At 29.9% G+C, this 12,446-nt stretch overlaps 1 protein-coding gene across 1 annotated transcript in view; it reads left to right on the forward strand.

Annotated features, from left to right (window-relative positions):
- Nucleotides 1-10,716, forward strand: part of LOC121366517 (ankyrin repeat domain-containing protein 50-like) — a gene marked incomplete at both ends in the record, with an annotated part of 28,016 nt that extends 17,300 nt beyond the window's left edge. The window contains 6 exons of the mRNA XM_041490934.1: nucleotides 1,149-1,247; nucleotides 1,859-1,957; nucleotides 3,209-3,307; nucleotides 4,108-4,206; nucleotides 10,383-10,481; nucleotides 10,618-10,716. Coding sequence (XP_041346868.1) covers nucleotides 1,149-1,247; nucleotides 1,859-1,957; nucleotides 3,209-3,307; nucleotides 4,108-4,206; nucleotides 10,383-10,481; nucleotides 10,618-10,716 — 594 coding nt within the window. The remainder of the gene's footprint in view (nucleotides 1-1,148; nucleotides 1,248-1,858; nucleotides 1,958-3,208; nucleotides 3,308-4,107; nucleotides 4,207-10,382; nucleotides 10,482-10,617) is intronic.
- Between the last annotated feature and the right edge of the window lie 1,730 nt (nucleotides 10,717-12,446).

The raw sequence follows: 12,446 nt of genomic DNA on the forward strand, positions 1-12,446 counted from the left end.
TATATAATTTATGTTTGTTAGACATAATCTATGATAAAGTAATTTTAACAGGGTATGAATGTTCTCTAGTATAACTTAGTAATGTTTTTGCCATATAGTAAATACTGACAATAATATCATATCTTTCTTAGGATGGTAATACTCCACTGTTTATAGCATGCTACAAAGGTCATGATAAAGTAGTACAAGTATTACTAGACCATGGTGTTCAAGTGGATGTTCAAGACAAAGTCAGTGACATATGATGTATTCATGTTGTTAAGACAACAGAAATTAATGAAGCTCTTTGGTCACAAGTGAAATTAATGCTTGACATATAAAGTTTTGATGTGTGTTTTAGTATTTAACACAATTATGTATAATTATATTTGTATACATGATTGTAATCACTGTTTACTTTGATGTTCTTTGCATGACATTTATCTCTCTATATATATATAGGCTGGTAAGACACCTCTTTATGTGGCATCGCAATTTGGCTACAGTGAAATTGTTGAAGTATTACTAAAGGCTAATGCAAAGGCTGATCTGACAAACAAAGTAAATTGTATCATGTACAACAGTACTGGTCTTTTATTCGGATTGTATTTAATTACTGCAAATGGTATATATATATTTCAATGTAATGGGAAGCATTTTTAAGCTGGTATTAAAATTAAGAGACCTGTGTTTTTTTTTCAGCATTTATTTACATACCCTCCTTACCTTGCCACAAATGCTGTATTAACTGTTTTTTTCCTTTTAGCTCTTCCAAATTACTAGTTAGCAAAATTATAACTTATTATTTGAAACCTTTTTATAGCAGTCAAAGTGTTTACTCTTAATGATGCATTTGAGACATTATTGTGGCTAACCTTGTAATGATTGGTCATAATGTACATACTACAATTATACTTGTTGATGTACTGGTATTTTGATACAATACCTTTTTGTTTTGTAAGTGTAGTAATGCTAGATTTCATAGTTTATATTAAAGTTTGGTGTGTTTAGTTAATATTAAAGACAGTTTTATGTAATGTATATTACTTGAACATAATTTATGATGATGTAATTTTTAGCATAGTCAAAATCTTCTCTAGTATCATTTAGTAATGCTTTTGTGATGTAGTGTATACTAAAAACTGAGAGTAATATTATATGTTGTTTAGGATGGCATTACTCCATTGTACTTAGCATGTTACAAAGGTCATGATAAATTAGTACAAACATTACTAGACCATGGTGTTCAAGTGGATGTTCAGGACAAAGTCAGTGACATATCATGTATTAATGTTGATAAATTATATGACACAAGAGAAATTAATGAAGCTATTTATATACATCATTATACTCACTGTTTAATTTTATGTTCCTCAGATGACATTTATCTCTCTATATATATAGAATGGTCATACACCTCTCTATGTAGCATCACATGAAGGCTACAGTCAACTTGTTAAAGTATTACTAAAGGCTTATGCAAGGACTGATTTGACAAACAAAGTAACTTCTCTAATATACAACTGTACTAAACCTATTCATAATAGTCAAAGTGTTTCTTAATAGGAGATGCATTTGAGACATATTTATTTCTAAGCTTGCAGTAATTGGTCATAATGTACAAACAAGGAATATACTTGTGGAAGTACTTGACAATACTTAACGACTTATAAGTGTAGTAATGCTATTACTTCATAATTTACATTAAAGGTTTGGGATGTAGTTAAGTATTAAAGAGTTTTATATAATTTTATATTTGTTAAACATAATCTATGATGATGTAATTTTAACAGAGTATTAATGTTCTTTAGAATAACTTAGTAATGCTTTTGCCATATAGTTTATATAAAAAGTGACAATAATATCATATCTTGTTTAGGATGGTGAGACTCCATTGTACATAGCATGTTATAAAGGTCATAATAAAGTAGTAGAAATATTACTAGACCATGGTGTTCAAGTGGATGTTCAAGACAAGGTCAGTGACATATCATGTATTCATGTTGTTAAGACAACAGAAATTAATGAAGCTCTTTGGTCACAAGTGAAAATTAATGCTTGACTTATAAAGTTTAGATGTGTGTTTTAGTATTTAACACAATTATATGTAATTTTATATTTGTATACATAATTGTAATCACTGTTTACTTTGATGTTCTTTGCATGACATTTATCTCTCTCTCTTTATATATATATAGGATGGTAAGACACCTCTTTATGTGGCATCGCAATTTGGCTACAGTGAAATTGTTGAAGTATTACTAAAGGCTAATGCAAAGGTTGATCTGACAAACAAAGTAAATTGTATCATGTACAACAGTACTGGTCCTTTATTAAGATTGTACTTAAATTACTGCAAATGGTATATATATATTTCAATGTAATGGGAAGCATTTTTAAGCTGGTATTAAATTAAGAGACTTGTGTTTTTTTCAGCATTTATTTACATACCCTCCTTACCTTGCCACAAATGCTGTATTAACTGTTTTTTTTCCTTTTAGCTCTTCCAAATTACTAGTTAGCAAAATTATAACTTATTATTTGAAACCTTTTTATAGCAGTCAAAGTGTTTACTCTTAATGATGCATTTGAGACATTATTGTGGCTAACCTTGTAATGAATGGTCATAATGTATATACTACAATTATTCTTGTTGATGTACTTGTATTTCTGATACAATCCCTTTTTGCCTTATAAAGTGTAGTAATGCTAGTACTTCATAGTTTATATTAAATTTTGGTGTGTTTAGTTAATATTAAAGACAGTTTTATGTAATGTTATATTACTTGAACATAATTTATGATGATATAATTTTTAGCATAGTCAAAATCTTCTCTAATATCATTTAGTAATGCTTTTGTGATGTAGTGTATACTAAAAGTGAGAGTAATATTATATGTTGTTTAGGATGGCATTACTCCATTGTACTTAACATGTTACAAAGGTCATGATAAAGTAGTACAAATATTACTAGACCATGGTGTTCAAGTGGATGCTCAAGACCAAGTCAGTGACATATCATGTATTAAATGTTGTTAAGTGAGGTGAAAGAACAGAAATCAGTGAAGCTCTTGGGTCACAAGTGAAACTTAGTGTTTGACATATAGAGTTTAGATGGGTGTTTTAGTATTTAAGACAATTATATGTGATTTGATATTTATAAACGTGATCATACTAACTATATTAAATTTGATGTTCTCAGATGACAGTTATATCTCTCTACATATAGAATGGTCATACACCTCTCTATGTAGCATCACATGAAGGCAACAGTGAAATTGTTGAAATATTACTAAAGGCTAATGCAAGGACTGATCTGACAAACAAAGTATTTTGTCTAATATACAACTGTACTGTCCCTTGTTTTAAGATCATTTTTGTATTTAAATTACTGCAAATGATATATAATTATTCAATGTAATTTGAAGCATTTATAAGCTGGTATTAAAAAAGGCAATCAGTGTTTTTTTCAACATTTATTTATATGCCTTTACCTTGCCACAAATGCTATGTTAACTGCTCTTTTCATCCCTTTTTAGCCCTTCGAAATTACATGTCATCAAAATTATAACTTGTCATTTTAAACCTATTCATAATAGTGAATGTGTTTATTATAGTAGATGCATTTGAGGCATATCTATTGCTAAGCTTGCAGTGATTGGTCATAAAGTACAAGCAAGGAATAATACTTATGGATGTACTTGACAATCCTTAATGCCTTATAAGTGTAGTAATGCTATTACTTCATAATTTACATTAAAGGTTTGGGATGTAGTTAATTATTAAAGTTTTATATAATTTTATATTTGCTAGACATAATCTCTAATGATGTAATTTTTACAGAGTATGAATGTTCTCTAGAATAACATACTACAATTATACTGTTGACGTACTTGTATTTCTGATACAATATTTTTGCCTTATAGGTGTATTAATGCTAGAACTTATATTAAAATTTTGTGTGCTTAGTTAATATTAAAGACAGTTTTATGTAATGTTATATTACTTAAACATAATTTATGATGATGTAATTTTTAACATAGTCAAAATCTTCTCTAGTATCATTTAGTAATGCTTTTGTAATATAGTGTATACTAAAAACTGAGAGTAATATTATATGTCGTTTAGGATGGCATTACTCCATTGTACATAGCATGTTACAAAGGTCATGATAAAGTTGTACAAATATTACTAGACCATGGTGTTCAAGTGGATGTTCAAGACAAAGTCAGTGACATATCATGTATTACTGTTGATAAATTATATGACACAAGAGAAATTAATGAAGCTATTTATATACATCATTATACTCACTGTTTAATTCATGTTCCTCAGATGACATTTATCTCTCTCTACATATAGAATGGTCATACACCTCTCTATGTAGCATCACATGAAGGCAAACAGTCAACTTGTTAAAGTATTACTAAAGGCTTATGCAAGGACTGATTTGACAAACAAAGTAACTTGTCTAATATACAACTGTACTAAACCTATTCGTAATAGTCAAAGTTTTTCTTAATAGGAGATGCATTTGAGGCATATTTATTGCTAAGCTTGCAGTGATTGGTCATAATGTACAAACAAGGAATATACTTATGGATGTACTTGACAATACTTAAGGACTTATAAGTGTAGTAATGCTATTACTTCATAATTTACATTAAAGGTTTGGGATGTAGTTAATTATTAAAGAGTTTTATATAATTTTATATTTGTTAAACATAATCTATGATGATGTAATTTTTACAGAGTATGAATGTTGCAGGCTAGAATAACGTAGTATGCTTTTGCCATGTAGTTTGTATAAAATTGACATAATATCATATCTTGTTTAGGATGGTGAGACTCCATTGTACATAGCGTTATAAAGTCATGATAAAGTTGTACAAATATTACTAGACCATGGTGTTCAAGTGGATGTTCAAGACAAAGTCAGTGACCTCGTCATGTATTACTGTTGATAAATTATATGACACAACAGAAATTAATGAAGCTATTTATATACATCATTATAGGTCACGGTTTTATTTGATGTTAATCAAAAGATGATATTTATCTGATTTTGTATATATGACGATGGTCATACACCTCTCTATGTAGCATCACTATGAAGGCTTCAGTGAAATTTTCAAAGTGTTCACTAAGGCTAATGCAAGGACTGATTTGAGAAACAATGTAACTTGTCCAATATACAACTGTACTGATGATTTTGATTATAAGATTAAAGTGGAGGTTAAATTAGTGCAAATCTTTTTATAATTGGGTCAATGTAATTTGAAGCATTTTAACATGTATTAGAGTATATGACAAACTGGAATTAGTTTTTTAACATTTATTTACATGCCTTTACGATTGTGCCAAAATGCCACAGTTACCACACTCTCTTCATCTCTTTTTAGGTCGAAATTGGAGCATCAAAATTATACTTGTCATTTTAAACCTATTGATATGATGGTTTAGTACGAGTAGATGCATTTGAGCATATCTACTGCTAAGTTACAGTGATTGGTGAAGATGTACGGTTATAGGAATATACAAATCCATTGACTTTCAATCAGAAATGCCTTATAAGTTTAGTAAAGATATTACTTCATATTTACATTAAATCCTTGGGATGTACTAATTATTAAAGATCATATAATATTAGGTTTGCTAGACATAATCTCTAATGATTTTATCTCTACAGAGTCACTGAATGTTCTCTAGAATGACCTGCTACAATTATACTTGTTGATGTAAATTTATTTCTGATATAATATTTTTTGCCTTTAGGTGTATTAATGCTAGAAATTAGGTGAGAATTATGTCTGCCAGTCGTAAGTTGGTAAAGACATTTGCCTTGTAATGTTATATTACTCTGAACATGGTTTATGATGCCAGACTTGTTAACATAGTCGAAATCTTCTCTAAGATCATTTAGTAATGCTTCTGTGATAGTAGTGTTGACTAAAAACCCAAAATATGAGTCGGGTGTTAGGATGGCATTACTCCATTGTACATAGCATGTTACAAAGTAATGGAAGTTGTACAAATATTACCAGACCATGATTCTCCAGTGAAGGTTCTAAAAAAACAGTGACATAGTCATGTAGTACTGTATTATAAATTATATGACACATAGAGAAATGCATGAACTGTTTATATTATTTTTATACAACACAGTTTAATTTCATGTAACTCAGATGACATTTCTCTCTAGTCCTACATTAGAGAATGGTCATACAACCTCAACTATGTAGCATCACATCCAGTGTCAACAGTCAACTATGTTAAAGTATTACTACAGGCTTATGCAAGTATGATTTGACTAACAAAGTAACTTGTGAATTTACTGCTGTAGGTAACCTATCAGAAATAGTCCGAAAATTTTACTTAATAGGAGATGTTTGAGGAAATATTATGGGTCCAGGTTGCAGTGATTGAGTCATAATGTACTTGTTGAGCAAATCAAAACTTATGGATGTACGGTGACAATACTTAAGACTTATAAGAGTAGTAATGCTATTACTTCATAATTTACAAAGGTGGGGATGTAGTTAAGTATCAAAGAGTTAAATATAATTTTATATTTGTTCTGCTTAATAGTACATGATGTAATTTGTAGTGTGTATCTATTTGTTCTCTAGAATAACTGAGCTAATGCTTTTGCCATGTAGTAAATAAAAAAACTGATAGTATTAAAATATTTAAGTTTAGGATGTTTCAGACTCTCAGTATATATTATGTTATAATTGTCATGATAGTTCTGTACCAATTTACTACACCAGCAAAGATCAATTTGGATTTTCAAGAGAAAGTGAGTGACATAACTTCTTCCAAATTTTACAAAAAATTATATGACACACAGAAATGTATGAAGCTACTCACCTCGATATACTCTCATTAGACTGACGGTTTTATTTGTATGTTTGGTAGATGACATTGAATCTCATTCTATATATATCCTGGTATTCACCTCTCTATGGAGCATCACATGAAGTCTCAGTGAAATTGTTGATGTATTAGTAAAGGCTAATGGATGAGCTCGTTTGACAAACAAATTAACTTGTCTACGATACAACTGTACTGTCCCTTGTTTTAAGATCAGTTTTGTATTTAAATGATACTGGAAATGATATATAATCGCCTCAATGTAATTTGAAGCAGAAAAAGAAGGTATTAAATATGGCAAATTTGAATTTTTTGATGGTAATAAGACATGTCTTTACCTAGCCACAATTGCTGATGTTACGTTGCTCTTTTCATCCCTTTTAGCCCTTCGAAATTACATGTCATCAAAATTATAACTTGTCAAGACAAGACCTATCTCATCTTGGCATGGGGCTAAGGATATTGATGACTTGTACTTAAGTACTATAAGTACATCTGTGACCTACACAGTACAAGGTACTTAAGTCCTCACTTTTAGTGAAGTTTGCGTAGTACTTGTACTTGTACTCAAGTACATGAGGTATGTCCCTGCATAGTTTACCTCTACTGAAGTACCTTTAAGTCTTTTAAGTCCATTAAAATGCTCTAATGATCAAAGAAGGTGTTACCTTTTCATACGTAACTAGTTCTGTTACCTTCAATGAGGTCAATTAGTGACTATCTCATCAGTAGTGACATATATAAGGACAACTTGTTCAATTTTACTCTTTCAAAATTATGCTGCTACTGCTAGGAAAGTTCCAACTGTCATAAAGCACTACATTGTCTTCTGAGACCTTGTTATTAGTATACTTCAATGCTAAATGCAAGTTTTTTAGTAAGGACATTATTGGGTGGGTCAAGGCTACAACTCCTCTTCGTGCGATTCACTGCCAAAAAATAACCACTCCCAAATTCAAAAGCTACCAGTTTTAACTTGTACTTGTACTTGTACTTAAGTACTTTCAAAGTACTTGTACTTATACTTAAGTACATTTAGAGCCTTGGCGATGGTACTTGTCTTGTACTTAAGATTTTTTGAAAACTTGTACTTTACTTAAGGCTGTCAAAATACTTGGCCCCATGTTGATTCTAATGTGTAGTGTTTATTACCATAGATTGCATTTGAGGCATATCTTCTAAGCTTACAGTAATTTGATAATGTACAAACAAGTCATTTATCGTGATGTACTTTACAACGCGAGCCTTATAAGTGTAGTAATGCTATTACTTCATAATTTACAACCAGAGGGATGTAGTTAGTTACAAAGTTTATATAATTTTATAGCTTGACATAATCTCTAATGAATAAATTATTACAGAAATGAATGTTCTCGATAAAATGCTACAATTATACTTGTTGATGTTTGTATTTCTGTATAATATTTTTTGCCTTATAGGTGTATTAATGCGAACTTATGGTAAAATTTTGTTCTTAGCATATTAAAGTCATTTGTATGTAATGTTTATTACTTGAACATAATTTATGATGATGTAATTTTTAACATAGTCAAAATCTTCTCTAGAATAATTTAGTAATGCTTTTGCCATGTAGTTTATACTAAAAAGTGAGAGTAATATTATATGTTGTTTAGGATGGTGAGACTCCATTGTACATAGCATGTTATAAAGGTCATGATAAAGTTGTACAAATATTACTAGACCATGGTGTTCAAGTGGATGTTCAAGACAAAGACAGTGACATATCATGTATTACTGTTGATAAATTATATGACACAACAGAAATTAATGAAGCTATTTATATACATCATTATACTCACGGTTTATTTGATGTTCCTCAGATGACATTTATCTCTCTCTATATATAGGATGGTCATACACCTCTCTATGTAGCATCACATGAAGGCTACAGTGAAATTGTTAAAGTGTTACTAAAGGCTAATGCAAGGACTGATTTGACAAACAAAGTAACTTGTCCAATATACAACTGTACTGTCCCTTGTTTTAAGATCAGTTTTGTATTTAAATTACTGCAAATGATATATAATTATTTCAATGTAATTTGAAGCATTTATAAGCTGGTATTAAAATATGACAAACTGGTGTTTTTTTAACATTTATTTACATGCCTTTACCTAGCCACAAATGCTATGTTAACTGCTTTTTCATCCCTTTTTAGCCCTTCGAAATATGTACAAAACTGTACTGGTCATTTTAAACCTATTCATAATAGTGAATGTGTTTATTAATAGGAGATGCATTTGAGGCATATTTATTTCTAAGCTTACAGTGATTGGTCATAATGTACAAACAGGAATATACTTGTGGATGTACTTGACAATCCTTAATGACTTATAAGTGTAGTAATGCTATTACTTCATAATTTACATTAAAGGTTTGGGATGTAGTTAATTATTAAAGAGTTTTATATAATTTTATTTTTGCTAGACATAATCTCTAATGATGTAATTTTTACAGAGTATGAATGTTCTCTAGAATAACTTAACATGCTACCATATACTTGTTAAAATGTACAATAATGTATTTCTGATATAATATTTTTTGCCATTTATAGGTGTTACAAAGGCTAGAACTTATATAAAGTATTTGTGTGCTTAGTTAACTATATTAAAGACATTTGTATGTAATGTTATATTACTTGAACATAATTGTATCATGTTGTAATTTTTAACATTAGTGAAGCTCTTTGGTCTCTAGTATCATTTAGTGACATATGAAGTTTTGATGTGTGTAGTGTATACTAAAAAGTGAGAGTATATTTTATGTTGTTTAGGATGGCATTACTCCAGTGTACATTGCATGTTACAAAGGTCATGATAAAGTCTGTACTCTTTATTACTAGACCATGGCGACACAAGTGGATGTTCAAGACAATTTGGACAGTGACATATCATGTATTACTGCTAATGCAAATGATCTGACAAAAGAGTAAATTAATGAAGCTATTTACAGTACATCATTATATTACTGTTTAATTTCATGTTACTCAGATGACATTTATTTCAATCTAATGGGAACATATAGAATGGTCATACACCTAAGAGACCTGTGTAGCATCACATGATTTACATACCCTCCTTAACTTGCCACAAATGTATTACTAAAGGCTTATTTTTCCTTTTTGACAAACAAAGTAACTTGTCTAATATTACACTTGTACTAAACCTATTTTATATAGTCAAGTTTTTACTAATAGGAGATGCATTTGAGCATATTATTGCTAAGCTTGCAGTGATTGGTCATAATGTACAAACAAGGAATATGTTTATGTACTTGTACTCTGACAATACTTAAGGACTTATAAGTGTAGTAATGCTATTACTTCATAATTTACATTAAATTTTGGGATGTACTTAAGTATTAAAGAGTTTTATATAATTTATATTACTTTAAACATTATCTATGATGATGTAATTTTTACAGAGTATGAATGTTCTCTAGAATCATTTAGTAATGCTTTTGCCATGTAGTGTATATAAAAAGTGACAATAATATCATATGTTGTTTAGGATGGTGAGACTCCATTGTACATAGCATGTTATAAAGGTCATGATAAATTTGTACAAATATTACTAGACCATGGTGTTCAAGTGGATGTTCAAGACAAAGTCAGTGACATATCATGTATTACTGTTGATAAATTATATGACACAACAGAAATTAATGAAGCTATTTATATACATCATTATACTCACGGTTTTATTTGATGTTCCTCAGATGACATTTATCTCTCTCTATATATAGGATGGTCATACACCTCTCTATGTAGCATCACATGAAGGCTACAGTGAAATTGTTGAAGTATTAGTAAAGGCTAATGCAAGGACTGATTTGACAAACAAAGTAACTTGTCCAATATACAACTGTACTGTCCCTTGTTTTAAGATCAGTTTTGTATTTAAATGTGACCATAAATACGAAAATGGTACCTAACGCGCAAGTGAATTTCGAAACAAACGCTTGTGTAGAAACGGTTGCTACGCATCCATCTTGAGCAGGAAGTCATGTTATTTGGTATTCATGAAGGTCAATCATTGCTCTCATTACATAATGATTTTTAATAACTTCCTGTTTAAGATGGCTGCATAGCAACAATTTATACGCAAGCGTTCACTCAAAATTTGTTTGTACGTTAGGTACCATTTTCGTATTTATGGTCACAAATTACTGCAAATGATATATAATTATTTCAATGTAATTTGAAGCATTTATAAGCTGGTATTAAAATATGACAACTGGTGTTTTTTTAACATTTATTTACATGCCTTTACCTAGCCACAAATGCTATGTTAACTGCTCTTTTCATCCCTTTTTAGCCCTTCGAAATTACATGTCATCAAAATTATAACTTGTCATTTTAAACTATTCATAACAGGCATGGGGCCAAGTATATTGATACTTGTACTTAAGTACTATAAGTACATCTGTGAAAGTACTTGTACTTGTACTTAAGTCCTTTTTTTAATTTTTTGCGTAGTACTTGTACTTGTACTCAAGTACTGAGGTATGTACTTGCAAGTTTATAAGTACTTTGAAGTACCTTTAAGTCTTTTAAGTCCTTCTAATGTTATTGATCAAAGAAGGTGTTACCTTTTCATACTTAACTGCTTCAACCAGGTGCTAAATAGAGGTCAATTAAAGACTATCTCATGAGTAGTCATGCATATATAAGGACAACTTGTTCATTTTTACTCTTTCAAAAACATGGCTACTGCTAGCAAAGTTCCAGCTGTTTAAAGCACTACATTGTTTCTGAGACATTGTCAGAAGTAGACTTCAAAGCTAAATGCAAGTATTGCAGTAAGGACATCATTGGATCTGTCAAGGCTACAACTAACTGGTGGAAGCACTTGACTGCCAAAAAACTAATAACCACTCCCAAATTCATTACCTACCAGTTGAAACATTTGTACTTGTACTTGTACTTAAGTACTTTCAAAAAGTACTTGTACTTATACTTAAGTACATTTTAATTATTGGAGCTTGTACTTGTACTTGTACTTAAGATTTTTTGAAAGTACTTGTACTTTACTTAAGTACTTTCAAAAGTACTTGGCCCCATGTCTGATTCATAATAGTGAATGTGTTTATTAATAGTAGATGCATTTGAGGCATATCTATTGCTAAGCTTACAGTGATTGGTCATAATGTACAAACAAGGAATATACTTGTGGATGTACTTGACAATCCTTAATGCCTTATAAGTGTAGTAATGCTATTACTTCATAATTTACATTAAGGTTTGGGATGTAGTTAATTATTAAAGTTTTATATAATTTTATATTTGCTAGACATAATCTCTAATGATGTAATTTTTTACAGAGTATGAATGTTCTCTAGAATAACATGCTACAATTATACTTGTGATGTACTTGTATTTCTGATATAATATTTTTTGCCTTATAGGTGTATTAATGCTAGAACTTATATTAAAATTTTGTGTGCTTAGTTAATATTAAAGACATTTGTATGTAATGTTATATTACTTGAACATAATTTATGATGATGTAATTTTTAAACATAGTCAAAATCTTCTCTAGTATCATTTAGTAATGCTTTTTGTGATGTAGTGT

Source organism: Gigantopelta aegis, unplaced genomic scaffold (genome assembly GCF_016097555.1).
Source record: "Gigantopelta aegis isolate Gae_Host unplaced genomic scaffold, Gae_host_genome ctg6044_pilon_pilon, whole genome shotgun sequence".
NCBI lineage: Eukaryota > Metazoa > Mollusca > Gastropoda > Neomphalida > Peltospiridae > Gigantopelta > Gigantopelta aegis.